We start from the raw sequence: 17042 nt of genomic DNA, 5'->3' as shown, positions 1-17042 counted from the left end.
TGCTCTCTTCACGTCATCTTGAACCCAGCTCTGCAACCCTACAGGCCAGTAGCAGGGTTTGGGTTATGGGATTTTTTTACCCCCCTGCTTAGCCCTCCATGCCCATGAGGAGGCATGGAAAACCCTGGCCCTGGCAGACAGATGCTGATTGCTGCACACCAAACCGGCATGGGCAGGAACAGACCTAGTACAAAGGCTAAGTGATCTACTGCCTCTTAGCCATGCTTTAGCAATGGTGGAGAAGGCAGTATCGTTATCTGCTTCCTGTGGTCATCCCAGGCTCAGTAGCCTGTCCTCACATCCACTGCGGGGAGCTTAGCCTTTGTTGTATCAAGAAACGCTACACTGGCTGATTTGAGGTTAGCGCCAGCTGCCTGCCTCGCAGTGACTGAGAGAGGAAAGGAGGATACGGATCTTGTATTGCTTCTGAACCAGCCACAGCAGATTGCCAGCCTTGTCCATCTCCAGTTTCACCTGTGAGCGCATATGAGAAGGACCAGCTCAGGCCCAGAGGGGAACAGGCCATGCCCCTCCTTGTCAGTAAATAGTGAGGCAGAAGTGTTCGCTGGAGAGGGGAAGGAGCTTGGTCGTTTGTGGCCAGACCAGAAAGGACGGCTTGGTAAGCAGGGGGAGAAGACCCCTGGATCATCAGGAGGAAAGTACAGAACATGTTTGTAACCCCAGTCTGACAGCAAGAGGAGGGGGCATCACTCAGGGCAGAGGAAGGGCATGAGGAGACCCCAAAATGATCTCCAGAGTCTCTTTGAACTGGCTCACAGAACCACAAGGCCAGGGAGCAAGGGTGTTTGCTTGCTCCCTAGGGACGTGGCATCTGGAACGACAGGCCTACAGAAACAGCCAGGAGCCACCCCATCCTGTACTGGGGCAAGGAGGCCCATGCAGCCACGACCGTCCCGAAGGCCCCAGAAGAAACATCCCAACACCAGCACAAACGAGGACAAAGCCCCTTCCAGTAGTCACAGAGAGGAGTTACAAAGGGCCTGGCAGAATCTGGGCTTGCAAAAAGGCTGTGCCCTCCTCAGCACTACCCGTCCTGTTTCTGAGCGCTCACGTCGGATGATACCGGTGTGAGCTGCCACAAGCGGCACGTTGCCGCTCCCCTGCAGGGCTGCCCCAACACAGCCCTGCTTTCAGATGCTCATGGGTGCCGGCGGCCGGGCGGGAGACAGCTCAGACCCAGGCAGGGCCATCACACCAGAACTCGATGCCCAGGGGTTTCCATGACGCGTTCGCTGCCCTGGGAGCCCTTCCCCGCTGCCCGGCTTGTGCCGGCGCGGCTCCCCAGGGTGCAGTTCGAGGGGTTTGCCAGCACAATGACCTGCCAGGGCTCGGCTCAGAGTCCTCGCAGCTCACAGCTCTGTCGTCTTCCTGGGCTCGATCAGGACGGTGTTGAGCATGCCCACCTGACACTCCTGGTCTTGGAGCTTCCTTGCAGCCTGCGAAGGGCTTTGGCACCAGTTCGACCTCTGACGGCCCCTCTGCCAGTTCCTCAGCATTAGCAGGACGGTGACGAGGACCAGCACCGCCGTCAGCACCCCGAACACCAGCACTGTCACCAGCTGGGCTTCGCTCAGCCCTGACTCCCTTTGGGTCACCACCTCCTTCACAGAGATTTTCAACAACCCTCCCCCCGGCTCTTTCTCGCTGTGGTTGGCCACGCGCCGCCCTGTGACCACGGTCCTGACAGGCTCTGGCTGCGTCACCCCCGGCATCTCGCTGGTTGTGCTTTTCATACCCCCGCTGTTCTCATGGTTCACAGGGTGGTAGGGGGGAGCCCAGGTGGGCTCGGGGATGGAGATCTCGCAGGTTTTGCCAGTGAAATGGTCAGGACACAAGCAGTCATAGTCGTTGATTCGGTCGTAGCACTTTGCCCCATTTTTGCATGGCTGGCTGGCGCAGTCGTTGATGTTGATGGTGCAGAAACGCCCTTCGAAGCCCACCTGGCACTGGCAGGAGAAGCGGTTGATCCCATCATGGCAGGTGGCACCATTGGCACAGGGACGCATCAGGCAATCATCCACATCGTTCTCACAAAGATCGCCCACAAAGCCAGCGAGGCACCGGCAGGTGAAGTTGCTGGCAAAGCCATTTTCGTCTTGACACTGCCCCCCATTCTTGCATGGAGACCTGTGTGGAAAGAGCAAGGACGGGTCATGGCCATGGAAAGCAAGCAGCTTTCCTCACCCCAGGGAGGAAAACACACATAGCTGCTTGTGTGGCCAATGGGGGGCCAGCCCCCCAGCACTGAGGCTCTCCCAGTCCCTCTCAAGAAGTGGGCTGGAGTTTCTGCCTCCCCACGTGACAGGTGGTGGAACCTCCCCAAAGGCTGTGGCTGTGCATGGGCCCACCGCCCGCCAGGGATGGTCTTCAACCAAACAATCTGAAGGGGAAACATACTCTCCTGATGCTCCCCAAAGGTACGACACATGTCAGCTCATCACACCCACAGTGGTGAGGGACAGGAATCTGTTCAGTTCACAACATAGCGGGACTGTGCGCTGCACGCAGCTAAACCAAAGGCAAAGATGGTTTTGGCATAACTCTGTTAGCACATGGAAATCCACACATAACGAGCCAAGCTGGGCCGCAGCTTGGCAGTGCGTGACCTGAAGCTAATGCTGTCCATAATCTCGCTGCCCCCGCTGCCGTGTCTCACCCTGCCTTCTCACATGGCCCTGTCTTCATCTCACAGTCCTTCCCGTGGAAGCCTTCTGTACATAGGCAGGAATATTCCCCGTCTCGGTCGTAAATGCACTGAGCCCCGTTCTGGCATGGGGACTGGTGTTCGCAGATGTGGATGTCTGAGGGGAAAGAAAAAGGTGGGAATTAGCAAGAAAAGAGGTGAGATGTGGCCAATTCAGTTCCAGCACAGCCTGTCAAACCCAGGGGGGACAGAGAAATGGCAGGAGCTTTTCCTGCATCTCCTCCAACAGGCGCCTGCAGCAATAGAAGTGCAGCGCCTACGTGGTGCCTCCCAGCTATGGTCTGCAAAATGCACAGAGGGGCATTTTGGGGGTGCAGAGAAAGCAAATTGTTCTGCCAGTCTGCATGATGTGAAGATGCTGTGCGTGCCATCTGGCTGGCCAGTGCAGACCTCTCTATGGCACAGAGGAACCCCTGAGGCCAGAGGAGGGGAGTCCACCGGCCAAAGGCAGGAAGCCCCAGGGGAAGCAGGAGGTGCTGCCTGGAGCCCAGGAACGGTGGGAGAAAGGCAATGAGTTCATCTGCTCCATTTTCTGAGGCCAGCCAGTGTCACAGCAGCTTTTGCTGTGCAGTCGGGGAGCGGGTGCCGGCAGCCTGACCTCTTCTGCAGGAAGGAGATGGTCCCAGCTTCAGCAGCCAGGCAACATCCCATCTCCTGAGCAGCCCAGGCGGCATCACCTGGGTGGCTTATGGGTATGCCAGCTCACCCAGCCATGCAGGGTGTGCTGGGCTTCTGGCCTCAGCACCGGACGCTGGGATGTCCCAGCCCTCGACTCACCTTTGTCACAGAACTTGCCGGCCCAGCCGGTGTGACAGATACACTGCCAAGGCTGGTGGCATGTCCCATGGAGACACCCCGGCATACGCACGCACTCCTCGCAGTACTCGCCCTCCCAGCCTGGATCACACCTGCAGGAGGACAGGGCATGGCAGCGTGATAAAGACCAAGCAGAGGCTGCGGAAAAGCTCGCTGCTTGCTGTGCAGGCTTGCCGCAGATATGGCGGCACAGTGAAACCCTCCCAAAGCCCCCCAGGAACACGCCAGCTCCCGCCTCCAGAGGAGATCAGTACTGGCATCTCATCTTTCCAAGGAAGCGAGCAGACAGAGCAGGAGCAGCCAGGGAGGGTAAAGGGGGTCAGAAACAGAGCTCAGCAGCTTCACTTTTCCTGCCCACGTCCCACTGCCCTCCTCCAGCCAACCGCTCTGTACACACCACGGCGTTAGCTCTGCAATTCCTGCGCCTTCCCCTTCACACAGCCACTCCGACGGGCAGAGAAAAGCCTCATTCCTCACCCTGAACTCTCTAAGGAAAGGGACAAGAAGCCTCTGAGGCCTGTGTGTCTCATTGCACCCCTTTGCATTACAATGTGTGTCATTTTTCGCCTGAAATGCACCATAATCCAGCTGTGAAGTCTTGCTTGTCGTGGCTGGCATATGGAGTAGACTTGTCAACCAGCTGAGATGGCCAGTGCGATGGGAAAACCCGCAGCAGACATCGAGCCTTTTGGCCCCAGAAGAGTGGGTCAGTGCTGATGGCTAAGTAAAGCCAAGCTGTGTTGCTCCTGTGGCTTCCCTCGGCCCTGCCAGCTCCAAGGGGGAAAGCAAGCGATAACAAGATGAGAGCTGCGTGGAGGTGGCACACACACACACACCCCAAAAACTATACTCAAAATAGTACAAAATTAAATGTAACAAAACCAAGGTGGTCTCTAAAGTAAGCAAGGGGGCTCATTTTCACGGCTGGGGCTCATTTCAGCGCGTGGTACTGTGACTGCAGCTTCGCCAGGCCGGTCGGAGGCTGCACTTTCACACCTGGACTGGCTATTGTCGCTGCAGGTTGTTCCAAAGAGATGAGGGAAAAGGTTAAAAAAAAGAAATATATATGTTAATTAGAAGCTTTTTGATGGGAATGGAGTCAATACCATGTACCTGATAGAGTCTGGGGAAATGCATTCACACCTGGACAGCCATGAGCAGACAGAGGGCTGAGGGCACCCCTACACCCCAGTACCCACAGGCTGCGGTAAGGCAGCAGGTGCCATCAACTCTCCCCCGTCTCTAAAAGGGAGATGGCCAGCCTAAAAAAGCCAAGACTCCCCGAGCTGGGGGTGATTCCAACGGGGTGCTGCCAAGCTGATAAAGGCCTGAACTCTGGAGCAACAACTCACACGTGCCTCCACTGGAAAAACCTGCAGCTGGGCTGCCTGCCACACGGAGAAGTGCAGCGTCTGTGGCCGGGGCTTCGCAGCACTGAGCTTCCCCGTCCAGTCACAGCCACTGAAGGGGCTCAGGGAGGAGTGAGCTCTTTGCAGCTGCAACCGGGGACCCAGCAAAAACAGAGCTGGATACTCCCTGATGCAGCAGTCAGTGCAGTTATGGCCACACTGGGCCACATCTGCTCCATCTGGCAAGAACGAATGGTCCAGGCATGGTGTGACGCTGGGTGCCGTGCTGTGAAAGGGGGTTGAGTGTGCGCCAGGGAGGAGAACAGGCAGTTCATCCCCTTGTGGCATTCAGGTAGCTCCTCCCAGGGCTGCCCTGAGGGACTGGAGCTTGGGCAGCCCTATGGTGGGACAAAACGCAGTGTCCAGGGCTGTGGCAGCCCAGGGCAGCCACGCAGCTGCTTCTTGGGCTGAAGTATGTGGTCAGGCTCTGAGCTTTGCCTCTGCAGGAGGCAGGAGCAGGAGCCAGGATACCAGGGATCACGCACGCACTTCTGCTGTGGGACACAAGTGGCTCCAACTTGCTGCTAAGCCCTTTATGAAAACACCCAGAGATGCCCACTGCAGCCCAGGCTTCAGAGAGGAGATGCTGATGCCCTCAGACATCTACATGCACACCAGCAGCTCTTCTTTTCCATGCCCCCAGGGAGAGCATCCCAACTCAAACAGCAAGGAGGCCAAGCAAGCTGGCTGCCCCCCAAGCCTGCACTGCTGCCTGATGACTTTCCTCATTATATCTGAGCCTGATGGCTCCCTCCCATCACTCAGGCATGACTGGGCTGTCCCATGCTCCTGTCTAGACAAAAAGTGCTCAGCAGAACAATGTCCATCAGTGCGTTGTGGGGGGGACCCTGGAAGCACTGAGCAAAGGCTGGAGGAGACCAGCAAGGGGATGAGGGATCAAAATCTCCCGCTCCAGAGGGCATCAGGTAAAAAGATAGCAGAGCCGCTGATTCCAGGTGCCTCAGCTTGTGGCAGGGGTGCAGGCAACGGAGATGCAGCATCAAAGGAGGGAGTGAGGGCAGTTATGGTCGGGGGCAGCAGGAGTGGGGAGCCAAGGACAAGCCATACCTGCACTTCCCATCCTGGTCACAGCAGCCATGGGCGAGATTACAGCGCTCGCTGCAGTCATCACCTACAAGGCAGGAGATGGGGGCGAGTTAGGTTAAGCAGAGACCGCAGATGACTCCGGATCTGCCGGTGGCCCTGCTGGCTCACAGCTTCTTTTTCTTTCCTAAGTACTCAGCCTGCACTTTCTCAGAACTGTAAGGTGGGGGACCTTCCTTTCAACGGCTGGATGCCACATGAGAGATGAGGATTTTACAGTCACCCAAGCAGCGATAACACTGCCTTTACTGAGAAATGGGACCCTGCTTCAAAACTACCTGGTCTCTGATCATCCCCCCCACCCTCTCTCTGTTGCCTCCCTTAGACTTCAGGCTCTCCTGGGCAAAATCTGGGGTAGCCTGTGCATTAAGGCAACCTGTGTAATAGGGCCTGACCCACCTGGGACTTTGGTCCCATGGTCATGTGACAAGCATGGTGGGAAAGCTCAGGACCAGGTACCGTAAAGGGCACAAAGGGACCGCGCATGGATCCTCTTTGTCTCCCAGGACATCCTCACCCCCAGGGACAGCTATTGGCACGGAGCAGTCTGCTCAGGGCTCATGCCCTCCACCGGGACCCAGCTGCTAGCGCTCCCCCTCTGTCATGGGGAGGCAGGACTGGGCATTGCAAGGGGCCAGGTATCCAGTTCTGTTTATTTATTTAAAGGCCACAGAAGCTGTAACTGAGCCGTGGCCTCGCTGTGCCACTTCTCATCCACTGCTGGCCTGTTTTCTCCAGCTAGGTGTCCCCTTTCATCTCCACCTTCCCCTCTCCCCCATCACCGGCGTGTATTTTAGGCTCACGGGGAGCTGGCTTGCTCTGGCTCCATGGGCAGTAGAGCTAGAACAAATGTCAGGAGGCAGGGGGTTCTCCAGGAGAGCCCAGCATGATCCCAGGTCAGGCCCAGGAGATGAACGCCCTCACCTGACTGAGCCCCTCCATCCTGGACTGGAGCAGGTTAAAGCCCCCACACCAAGATGCACACTCAGGCTTTCCTCAAGCCACACAATGTGCTGCCTAGGAAGCGAGCAGGGGGAGAAATCCCCCATCCACATGCACGCATTTTTGCTGCAGTGAGGCGGGAGGTCCCACCGCTCAGGATAAGAGCCTCCCAAAACAAGCCACCACAGAGCTGGAGCAGCATCCTGGGAATGCTCAGCCCAAGCCTGGGTATTGTCGCCTTTCCTATTTGTAACCATCTCTCCTGGCAGATGGCTTTGGGAATTCATCACTTATCCAGAACACGGGGAGAGCAAACTCATCTTTGGGAAGGGATTTTGTCTCATGGGATGCAGGATTAGCCATTCAGTTTTGGGATCTTCTTTCCCACTTGCCCTTCCTCTCCCAGCAGGCTCATCACTTCAGGGACCCATTCACCCAAACTGTGAGAAACAGAGCAGTGGGACCTCTCACTGCTGGTCTGCTCAGCCACTGCCAGCCCCATGGGCACCAAAGTGAAGGTCTCTACAGTTGCCACCAGTCACCTTCCCCCAGGTGCTGGATGACTGAGCAGCATTTTCTGGTCTTCCAGATCAGGCCAACTCTATTTTGCATGGAGAACTGAGGAGACTTCAGCAATGCCAAGGACAGGTTTGGAAAGATGGATATAAGAAAGAAGGTCCCATGCCTACAGAGACTCACCTTGGGCAAGCTGGTGATGGGCCAAGAGGATCCAAACCAAGGACATGAGCTGGAGACAGAAGCCCCTGAGCATGGTCAGTGTGGCCCAACCGAGATGAACACCTACAGAGAGAAAAAGAGCAAGCTCAGGAAAATCCCCTGGCTGACACCACAGCTTCACTTCACACATCCCTTCCTCTCCGCTACCTGGCAGTTTTGAGTTGAAACATCCAGTTTTGTACAGACTTGTCACCGCACTCCTCTCTGTCCTTCCAGGCTCCTTCCTCTAAGGCAACGTTGGAGCACTAGGAATCAAAAAGCCTTTTAAAATGCACATATGGAAGAACTGAGCGCACACACTCAATCCTGACCATGTAATAGCTCAGGCTGTTACTTTGCACCTTGGAGCACCTGCCCCTTCTAGCTGCTGTCAAGAGAGCAGAAGCCTCCAGAAATACCAGCTCAGCTGTGAAGACCTTAATCTTTCCTCTCTAGATCTGGGGGGGCTTCAGCTTCATGCTATGCAAAGTCCATGTAGTGCACGTTCAAATGAATAGATGGCTGAGTCTTTTTACAGCACCCAAGCTGCTTTTCAAGCCCTTCAGGAGGGCAAGGAGTCGAGTAGATCTAGCAGATGAGCAGGGGGTAAACAACAGCCCTGTTTTATTTTCCAAGCAAGGGAGTGAAGCGAGAGGCACTAGACCCAGGCTGCAGCCCCAGCTAGGAAAGGCAAACATGCATCTCCCGCTAGGTGCAGTCCTTTTCCTCGGCTGTCCTGCAGAGAGCCCTGTCCGCCCAGGGTTCCTGCCCTCATCTATTTTCCAACTGCCTCCTGCCCTCTTGAAGTAACATTAAATACTTTCCAAAAATGCTTCATTCCCTCCCAGCCTTCTGGGGTTGTTAAGGGCAGGAAATTCGAGGGTGATATCATAAATATATTACTATAATGAGATGGGAGGGGTTAAACATTTTTGCTAGAAGAGTAGTGAAGGTATGGAGCAGGCTCCATCCAGCTGCGTGGGTGTGATGGACAGGGGCCATTCCACTTTCAGCTCGACTCTTTAGCTCAGGAAGGTTGTGTTGGGTTGAGAGTTGCATGAAAGATTTCTCAGATGGGAGTAGAAGTCCTCTCACCCCCCCACACGTACACATGCATTGCAGGAAGAGGTTTGGGGGACCCTGCTAAGGGCTTCACCTGCCTGGACCAGACAAAATAGCCCACAAAAAGCAATGATGTTGCTCAAAGCATCTCTCCAGCAAAGAAACCATCACCTACGAAGGATGCAGCATTTTCAGAGGGGCTACAGGATGTTATCATCACTGCCCCAGCCAAATCCCAGCACGGACCGATGTATCCTCCCTCCCCATGGCCCCCTTGTCACCATGCTCGCAGGACCCTCCTTTGCCTCCTGCCCCAAAATACTGGGCAGTGGCGAACAGCTGCTGCATTTCATGGGAGGGTGAAGCAATTCCTACTGAACTTACAGAATAATTTAGGGCTGAATGGTTGGTATCCTGTTCCTTCAGGGCTGTGAGGAGCTCAACCTCTGACCACATGTCATCGCAAAGCTCGTTTCCCACCCAGCTCCCCTCAGCCTCCTCACTTGAGGTGCTGCCTCCCAGACCTCCTTATGCAGTCACCCAACAGGCACTGCTCCCAGCACCCACCCAGGGGCTGCCCCGGACCCCGGCAAGGCACTGGGGGCATCCTGGGGGACAGCCGGTGCCCAAGGGTGGCGTGACCAGCACCAGGGCAGGCCCGGCTTTGGGTCACAGGGGAGGAAGCTCCCTCCGTCCCACTCGTCCGCTACAGCCCTGCTGGGTTGAGGTCTACCCGCCCCCCAGGGGCTGTTAGGGACACCCCCGGAGCTATTAACCTGCCCCTCGGGGGTATTAGGGTCCTTCAAATGGTTGGGGGCTACCAAGGACAACCCCAGGAGGGGAGCTAGCAGGCACTTCTCCCTAAACTGGGGGCTATCAGGGACCCCTCTAGGCTCGTGGTCCGGGGGGGAACCCAGAGGATGCTGCGCCGCTGCGGCTCGCCCCTCCTGTCGTCCCCCCGCCCCCCGCGCTGCGACTTTGGGAGCACCCCGAATCCCCAGGGCCACGGGGGTGCCCACCTTCTCGCCCCCCATCCCCGGGCTGGCCGGAGGGGACGCTCCGCGTAGCCCCGCACCGCCCCGGCCCCGCCGGTCCCCCAGCTGCCGGGGCGGCGGTGGCGGTGGGGGGCTCCCGGGGCGGGGGGTGGGGGGGTTGTCTGCCGGTCCCCGCCGCGCTCTGCTCCCTCCTTCTCCCCTTTCCCCTTGCTCACCTCGGCGACGCGGCGGGTCGTGGGGCTACCGCGGGGCGCGGCGGCGGGGGGCGGCCATGCCCGGCCCGGCACGGCGGCGGCGGCGGCGGCGGCGGCGGGGCTGGGGAGGCGCGGGGCTGCGGAGGGAGCTGCCGCCGCGTGTGCCGCGCCGCGCCGCGCCGCCCCGCTCCGCCCGCCCGCCCGCCGCCGCCGCCGCCGCAGCCGCCGCCGCCGTGCAGCCCCGGCCGCCTGCCAGCGGCTGCGTGTGCCTGCACATCCCCGCTCCCTCCCCGGGACATCCCGCCTCCCCGCCGCCCCAAACCGCAGGCAGCCCCCGGCCCGGCCCGCCCTGCCCGCTCACCCCTGCCCTGCTCCCGCCGCCGGGGACGGGGGGGGGCCCGGCACGGCCACATCGCGGGCCCGCCCGCCCCGAGGCGGGTGTGTGCGGCTGTGTCTGCGAGGGGTCACCGGGCCCGTACCCCAGGACCGACCCGCAGAGGATGGAAGGGTGCCCCGGGCTGGGGGTGCCCCCCCGGGGCTCGGCTCTGCCAGGGAGACCCCACCCGGGGCTCGGGGGGGGCTGCAGCGCTCGCCCCCCTCCCGATTGCACACACATGCTTGGGTAGGGGCTGCGGCCGCCGGCCATCGCCGCCTCGCAGCCTGGTCCCGTTCTCAGAAATCGGTGCGGGATGATCCGAGCCTTCATTTCGCTCAGATTATCCGACATAAGTGAAAACGCCTCCTGCAGCCCCTCCCTGCCGGCTTCAGGGGCCACTAACACACCTCCACTGGCAAACTGTAGGGTTAAGAAGCCCCATCCTTAAAGTAGAGGTGCAGCATGGAGTAGTCACCCCACAAGAAAGTAGCCATCTGGCCAAGCTGCAGTCCCCAGCACTTCGCTCGCTGCTGCTCACAAGCCGTGGATACCAGCGCCTTGGTGAACAATAAGACAACCCTGGGAGAGGGGCTGGGCCCTCATGTTTTCAGGAGGAACAGCTGCCCACTCTCCTCCTCACCTTGCATGGCCTTTCTGCTACTTAACGAGATCGTATCTGTCACCTTCAAAGGTCCTAGCAATCCTTAATTAGATTACAAATTCCCCTCAGCCAGCCGCCTTCTACCCCGGCGCCGCACGAGGTTTGCTGTTTCCCAGCAGGAGGGAAAAAGAACCACATGCTCCTGGCACTTAGGTGGATGCTTCCACATCCCATCTCCTCACCTCACCAGGCAAAGTTCACCCCATCCCTGCTCTCACCTTCTCCAGTGCTCCCAGCCGTCTGCAGTTCCTGACAGCCCCAGCAGCACCACACACCCTGCGGCAGCCGTGGGTGGCATTGCGGGCTCCAGCACCCTGGGACAGCCCAACAGCCAGCAGTCCCATCAAAGCCCAGCTCTCTGCCGGCTCTGACTGCAGACCCCTGCTTGCTCCATCCTCTGCAGGTCTGGACAGCACAACCCTACTGAGCAATAACGTGGGAGCCTCCCACCCTGCCCACCGCTGCAGAAGCTGCATCCTTCCTGTCTCTTTCCTAATCTCCTGTCGGCCAGGAGCATTGTTCCTTTCCTTGCCTGCCTCCTCCTGTCTCTGTCACCCCACCTAACTGCTTCAAGGTTCCCGAGGGCCAGAGAGGTCCAAACCTCCTGCTGCTCAGGCCGCTCCATCAGCTCCTCGGGTATACATGGGATGGGTGTGCACCAGCTCTGTTCTGAGATGCTTCCTGTGGTTCTCCAGCCATTCTTATCCCCTGATCCTTCCCATCCAGCTCAGCCTGCTTCTGAGTCCTGGTTCATGCCATACCTGGGGCTTACAGCAAAATGGAGAGAGTGAGGCTGAGAGCAAATCACAGCTCCTGGTACTCGCTGAAAAACCAGTCTCTCCTTCAGTCACTGCTGCTCTAGGACCTGGGAGGATCCACCTTTCTCCTCTGACCCCCACAACACCCTGCCTTGCACTTTTTGCTCTGCCAGTCATGGTTGGAGGCCAAGTTTTTACTGGCGGCACCTCCAACATTGAGTGTAGGCTGCTCAGCCTCACCCTCACCTCCTCCTTGAAATCCTACTGCCTACACTGACTGTCTCAGATGCAACACCACCTCCCGTAACATCCTCACCTGCTCTTGCACTCCTCTGCTGGGATCTGCCCCAGTCCTGACCGCGCTGTGCTGCAACGCCATTGCACAACCGTGCCTGGGCGCTTTTAAACCTCACTTGGTTAAACGCGCCAAAGAAAAACCCTCTGGATGCTGTATGTGCATTTGAATGGGCAGGTAGGAGGGTGCTTGTGGAGGGGTCCCTGCACATGTTGATATCTGTAAGTATCTGCATCCACAACGGGAGCACTGCGGGAGAGGGAGATGGGATTAGGTTGCAGTCAGTGGAGCGGGACACATGGCTCTCCCCGTGCCGCTTCTCTCGGAGGTGAGAGCTGTGGCGCGGAGCGAGGACCACCTGGGCTGAGGAGGTAAAGTTGGTTGCAGAAGATCTGAACGCCATGGCAGGGGAATGGGGAACAGAAACCAGGGTGGGATTTCACAGGGAGTGAAATGGGCATATTTGAGGAAATGGGGTTTGGGGTTTGAGGTTTGGTTTTGTGTGCGAGTATCACAGACAGAAGCAGGCAGGGATGGGTGGGAGCAAAAAAGGTGTGTACAGAGGAAGGAGAAGAGACCAGAAGGGAATCCGAAGCACTGTGGACCTTGGGTGCGCTTCTTCCTCAGCACTGAAGGGCTCCTGTCCTGTCCCTGGGCACACTCCTTAGTCCCAGCCTTGCTCTGGAAGTCCCTGGGCTGCCCAGCATGATTCAAGCAGAGCAGCCCTATTTGCAAACCCAAGAAATGGGCACTGAGGAGGGGATTCCTGCGCTTGGCTTAGACCCTGCTCTGCTGGGCTCTGATCCCTGCCATGCCATCCCTAGAGGCGTCTCAGATGGAACAGCTGCTGGGTCAGAATTAGGAAGGATTTTTTCCTAGCCATAAGAGTCCCTCCACTGCTTTTCCCTCCGGTGAAGTAAATCCCACAAAGCAGGGACCTGGAGTCAGAACAGGAATGACCTGTCTCCATGGTCTCCCCTCCACCAATGTGTGGCAGCTGCAGGCTCCCTCCCCAGCCGTCCTTCCAACACACCACCACCACTCCCAGCCACAAGGAGGAATTACCTGTCAAAACCAGCTGGAGTTCTTTCCCTTTCTTCCGGTGTCTGGAACCTGCACCTTGGAGGCAGCCGGACATCAGGGGTGAAGAGCGGATGCTGGGCTGAGGGAACAGGTGATGTCGCTTCTTCTCTTCCACCAAGGAGCCTTTATCGGAGCAAGGAGAGAAAAAAACTCTTCCCTGTGCAGAAGCCCAGAGAAACTCAGCCCTTCTTGTCCACTCTAATCCCTTGAGGGAGGCAGAGGAGCGGCACAAACCAGCTGGAGAAAGACCGCAAACACCTCCGAGCTGCCAACTCAAATGATCATCCTCTCCTGCAGCTCTCGCTCCGAGTCACCCTCTCCGCCTTACGCACGGCACCAGCCCAGGGTGTCTGGGTTAAAACAAATGTTCTCCCCCATCCCACCCCCCTTGCTTTTCCCATTCCACCCCAGCCCACAACAAACATCAGCAGCTCGCTGGCCCTGCAGCCATGTAACCCAACCCCGGCCATTGTTCCCCCTTCCCCAAGGTCTATATTTGACTCTGCGGCAGCACCGTGGCTGTGCGTATGTGTGTGTGTGCGTGTGCACTCACTGCACACGCACGCTCCGATATTTGTTCAGAGCCTCATTCCCCAGATGCTCGGGATTGCTTAGAAATAGCTTCCATGGGCAGTAGGTGTTTGTGCCTGCAGCGGGGAAGTGGAGGGGGCGGGCAAAAGAGAAGCAGGGAGAGGGTGAAGGTCGAAGGTGGAAAACCTCCTGGCTCTTCCCTCCCAATTGCACCATCTTGATGATCTGCTGCCCTGCAGAGCGTGGCCGCTGTTGACAGACAATGACGCATACACTCAACAGCAGGGCTGGTGGCAGATCTGGGGAACAATGGAGAAAAGGCCAAGCTGTGGTGTTGTTGAATGCGTCCTGTGTCACCCTGCCCTAAGTTTTGCTCTCTGGTGGAAAAATTGCAATTCAGTCTCCAAAAGCCCTTCAAACCTTCCTAGGTCTCGTGGCTGAGGCCACCAGAAATGTCACAGGGGAGGGAAGTATCTAATTCCCTTAGCCTGGTGGCTCTGCAAGGGGAGCCTCAGCGTATGGGAGCTGCCCTGGGATTCACTCTCCCCCGTTTCAGTACTGCATTAAGGGTAGCCACCCTGGGCTATCCTGGGATGTATTTTGTGATTTCCCAAAGCCTCCAGGAATGCCGTCCAAGCCCAATGTCACATTCCCTGTGACCCTGGAGTCCCTGGGAACACTGCCTAGGCTCATCATGAGCCTCTTTTATTTGCATCCTTTGCAGCCTGACAGGACACAAGGCAAAAGCAGACATAAGTGCAGTCAAAATGAACGACAGGAAGGATGGGCTTTATCCTAAATGCTGATGATCTGGGGAACTAATTGCCACTGGGTAACAAGAAAAGGCATTCATTTAAAAAATGACTAAACATTTATATAGATAGCGAGGATAAAAAGGAATGAACTCCAAAGAGCTGTAAACCCTCTTACTGAAGATGACCTCTAGTCCATGGAGTAAGGAGCAGCTTTCCACAAGGGCAGGTTCTTCAGTAATTTTGTGCCGAGCAACGCTTGTACCTTCCCCTGAGCCATGCGGACCTGGTCCTGGGAAAGGAAGGATGCTGGGCGTGAGGAGGCACTATCCATACATATCCACTGGACAGAGGGGTGGCCCAGCCTACCTTTCCCATCACCAAGGCCAAGGGGCAATGAACTGTATGGATGCTCTGGTGGTGCCTGTGAGATGTCCTGGAGAGGTGATTCCTGGGTATTCAGAGCAAAGTGTCAGCCTCCCTCCAAGCCTCTGAGCACCAGCTCGCGTCTCCTCTGCTTTGAGCCAGCTGTGGGGAGTCCCTCATCATAAGGGCTGCTCCTTCCTGAGGGGGATCTGAAGCCTGCGCTGGCCTCCAGGCAGCTACTCTGTTGGGACCAGCTAATATCCGACTGTCTGCTGGGCTGCTCCTCTGAAACAGATCTTTTGAGTCTAGGAGAGCCCATGTGACATTGTAATGGACTTGAGCTCAGTACCCGGCAGCCTCCAAACCTGCTGCAAGGAGCTGGAAAAGTGAGCTTAAGTCACACGTTATTTTGAGATACAGATTCCCCGAGTCCACCCTCAGGACTTCTATCCAAGACAAGATAGATCCACCAGAAAAAAAAAAAAAAAGAAAAAAAGAAAAACGGCAAAAGCAGTTTGACTTGAAGAGGGAGGGAAAGAGGCGGATGTCTATACGGAGGGCATCTACAGAAAAGATGTCTTATCTTGAGCACCCACAGCTCTGAAGACTGAGTCATCCCCCTTCAAAAAACCCCCATGAGTTCATTGAGAAGGTGTAGGATCTTGTTTTGCCCTGTGATTTCTGGCTTCCCTCTGCATGTGTGCGTGACAGCTAATGTCAGGGCTCTCCTAAGGGCACAGACTTCAGGGGGTGTACCCATTCCCCCCTGCCTGCCTCCCGCTGCCGGGAGGAGGTCTGGAAGGACTGGAGCATGAAGGAGATATCTGCCAGGCTTTCCCTTTGCTGGCACACACCTGCGGGTGCCTCGAAGCCCACCTCCAGCCAAGCCCTCTCCCTCTCCCTTTCCAGCTGGCAGCTCTAGCAATGAAACCTCTTAATCTCACCAGGAGCGTGCAAGCATTTAACAGGAGTCTCTTGAAGCAAATGTTTTGAGCTTCCTCGGTGCTTGCCTCCGAGCTTGCTCCTGGGTATTTACAGAGGTTGGCATATCTTGGCATTTGCAGGAAAACCTAGCAGGAGAGCCTGTTGCAGTGAATTTCAAGGTCATTTCACGAAACTTCGGCCCATGCTTAGAAAGCCTTGAACCCTGGGTGCAGAGGAGGGGAGTCCGTAATTAGCAGGCCCAAGGGATGTGGACGAGTGTTGGGGGGGAGGCTAATTGCAGACTGACTGGCTCCTTGGCCTTCAGCAGCTCCCGTGAAGCAGGGAAGCTGTGTGCTCAGCCAAGCACCAAGCGTGTCCTAGGGAAAGGTAATTCCTCCCCGGCCTGCCTGGACCCGTCCCTATAAACAACAAGAGCTGCGTGGGGAGAGCAGTGCTGCCGATTTAACGAAAAAAAAAAGGTCTCTGTGAGTTGTAGACGCACGCTAGGCACACAGAAGGGCTCCTCAGGCGACGACACACAGCCATGTGCCTCTGCCTGAAAGAGCCTGTGAGTCCCTGCTCTGCCCTGGGAGGACTTGGGGGATCAGCTCCTTCCCCCGCCAGTTTGTGCACCCTCGTGAAGTGCCATCCCCGACACCCGGCGTGCAGCGACCTCCCCTTGCAGACAGGCAAGCGCTCAGCCCCAGGCTGGGACGAAGCCCCCTCTGCCCGTGCAGGCCGGGGAGAAGCCATCATCACGCCTAACCCCTCCACCACCTCCCCGCGCGCTCTGGTGAGAGAGACGCCTCCTTCCCCCACCGCCCTTCCTCTCCACATACTTTTAACTCGGTTCATTTCAAACACTTTATTAGCATGACAAGCTAAACAAGTTTTGACAAAGGGGAAGGGAGGCAGAGCCCCTCGAGTTGAGTCTCGGTCTGAGGCTGACACCGTGACTCCAGCCTTTGCTTCCCCTGGGGTTTTGCCGTGCACTAGAGCAGCCATCCTGCCCCTCGCCCACACGTGCCGTTTCCCTCCACTCCTTCACCAGGCGGAATTGCTGGCGTGGGGAGGATGACTGCCCTTCAGCCTCTGCTGCACGGGGATGGATCCGTGCTGGATTTAGCACCCGTTGGGGCAAAGGCGTTGCAGGGAGCGTTGGCGGGGCTCGGGCGAGGCTGCGGGAGGAGAAACTGTGCAATGCTGGGGCAGCTCCTCTGGCGGGGAGCTCACCCCAAGGAGCAGTGGTAACCGTGGCATGGGTCCCGGCTGGGAACAGGCTTTTTCTGGTAGAATATAAGGTCACAGCCCAGTACCTGGTCCCTTGCAGAG

The 17042-nt window shown here is 57.3% G+C and overlaps 1 protein-coding gene across 1 annotated transcript; it reads right to left on the bottom strand.

Moving 5' to 3' along the window:
• Positions 1-864: 864 nt before the first annotated feature.
• DLK2 (delta like non-canonical Notch ligand 2) lies at positions 865-13192 on the bottom strand. Its single transcript, XM_054196008.1, has 6 exons — positions 13120-13192; positions 7696-7797; positions 6019-6082; positions 3503-3633; positions 2678-2822; positions 865-2148 (listed from the first exon to the last, which is right to left on the bottom strand). The coding sequence occupies exons 1-6, from the start codon at positions 13190-13192 to the stop codon at positions 1371-1373; spliced, it is 1293 nt and encodes a 430-aa protein (XP_054051983.1). The 3' UTR covers positions 865-1370.
• Positions 13193-17042: the final 3850 nt, after the last annotated feature.

The sequence above is a fragment of the Rissa tridactyla genome, chromosome 3, assembly GCF_028500815.1.
Source record: "Rissa tridactyla isolate bRisTri1 chromosome 3, bRisTri1.patW.cur.20221130, whole genome shotgun sequence".
Lineage (NCBI taxonomy): Eukaryota > Metazoa > Chordata > Aves > Charadriiformes > Laridae > Rissa > Rissa tridactyla.
This window is presented reverse-complemented; position numbering and strand designations above follow the sequence as displayed.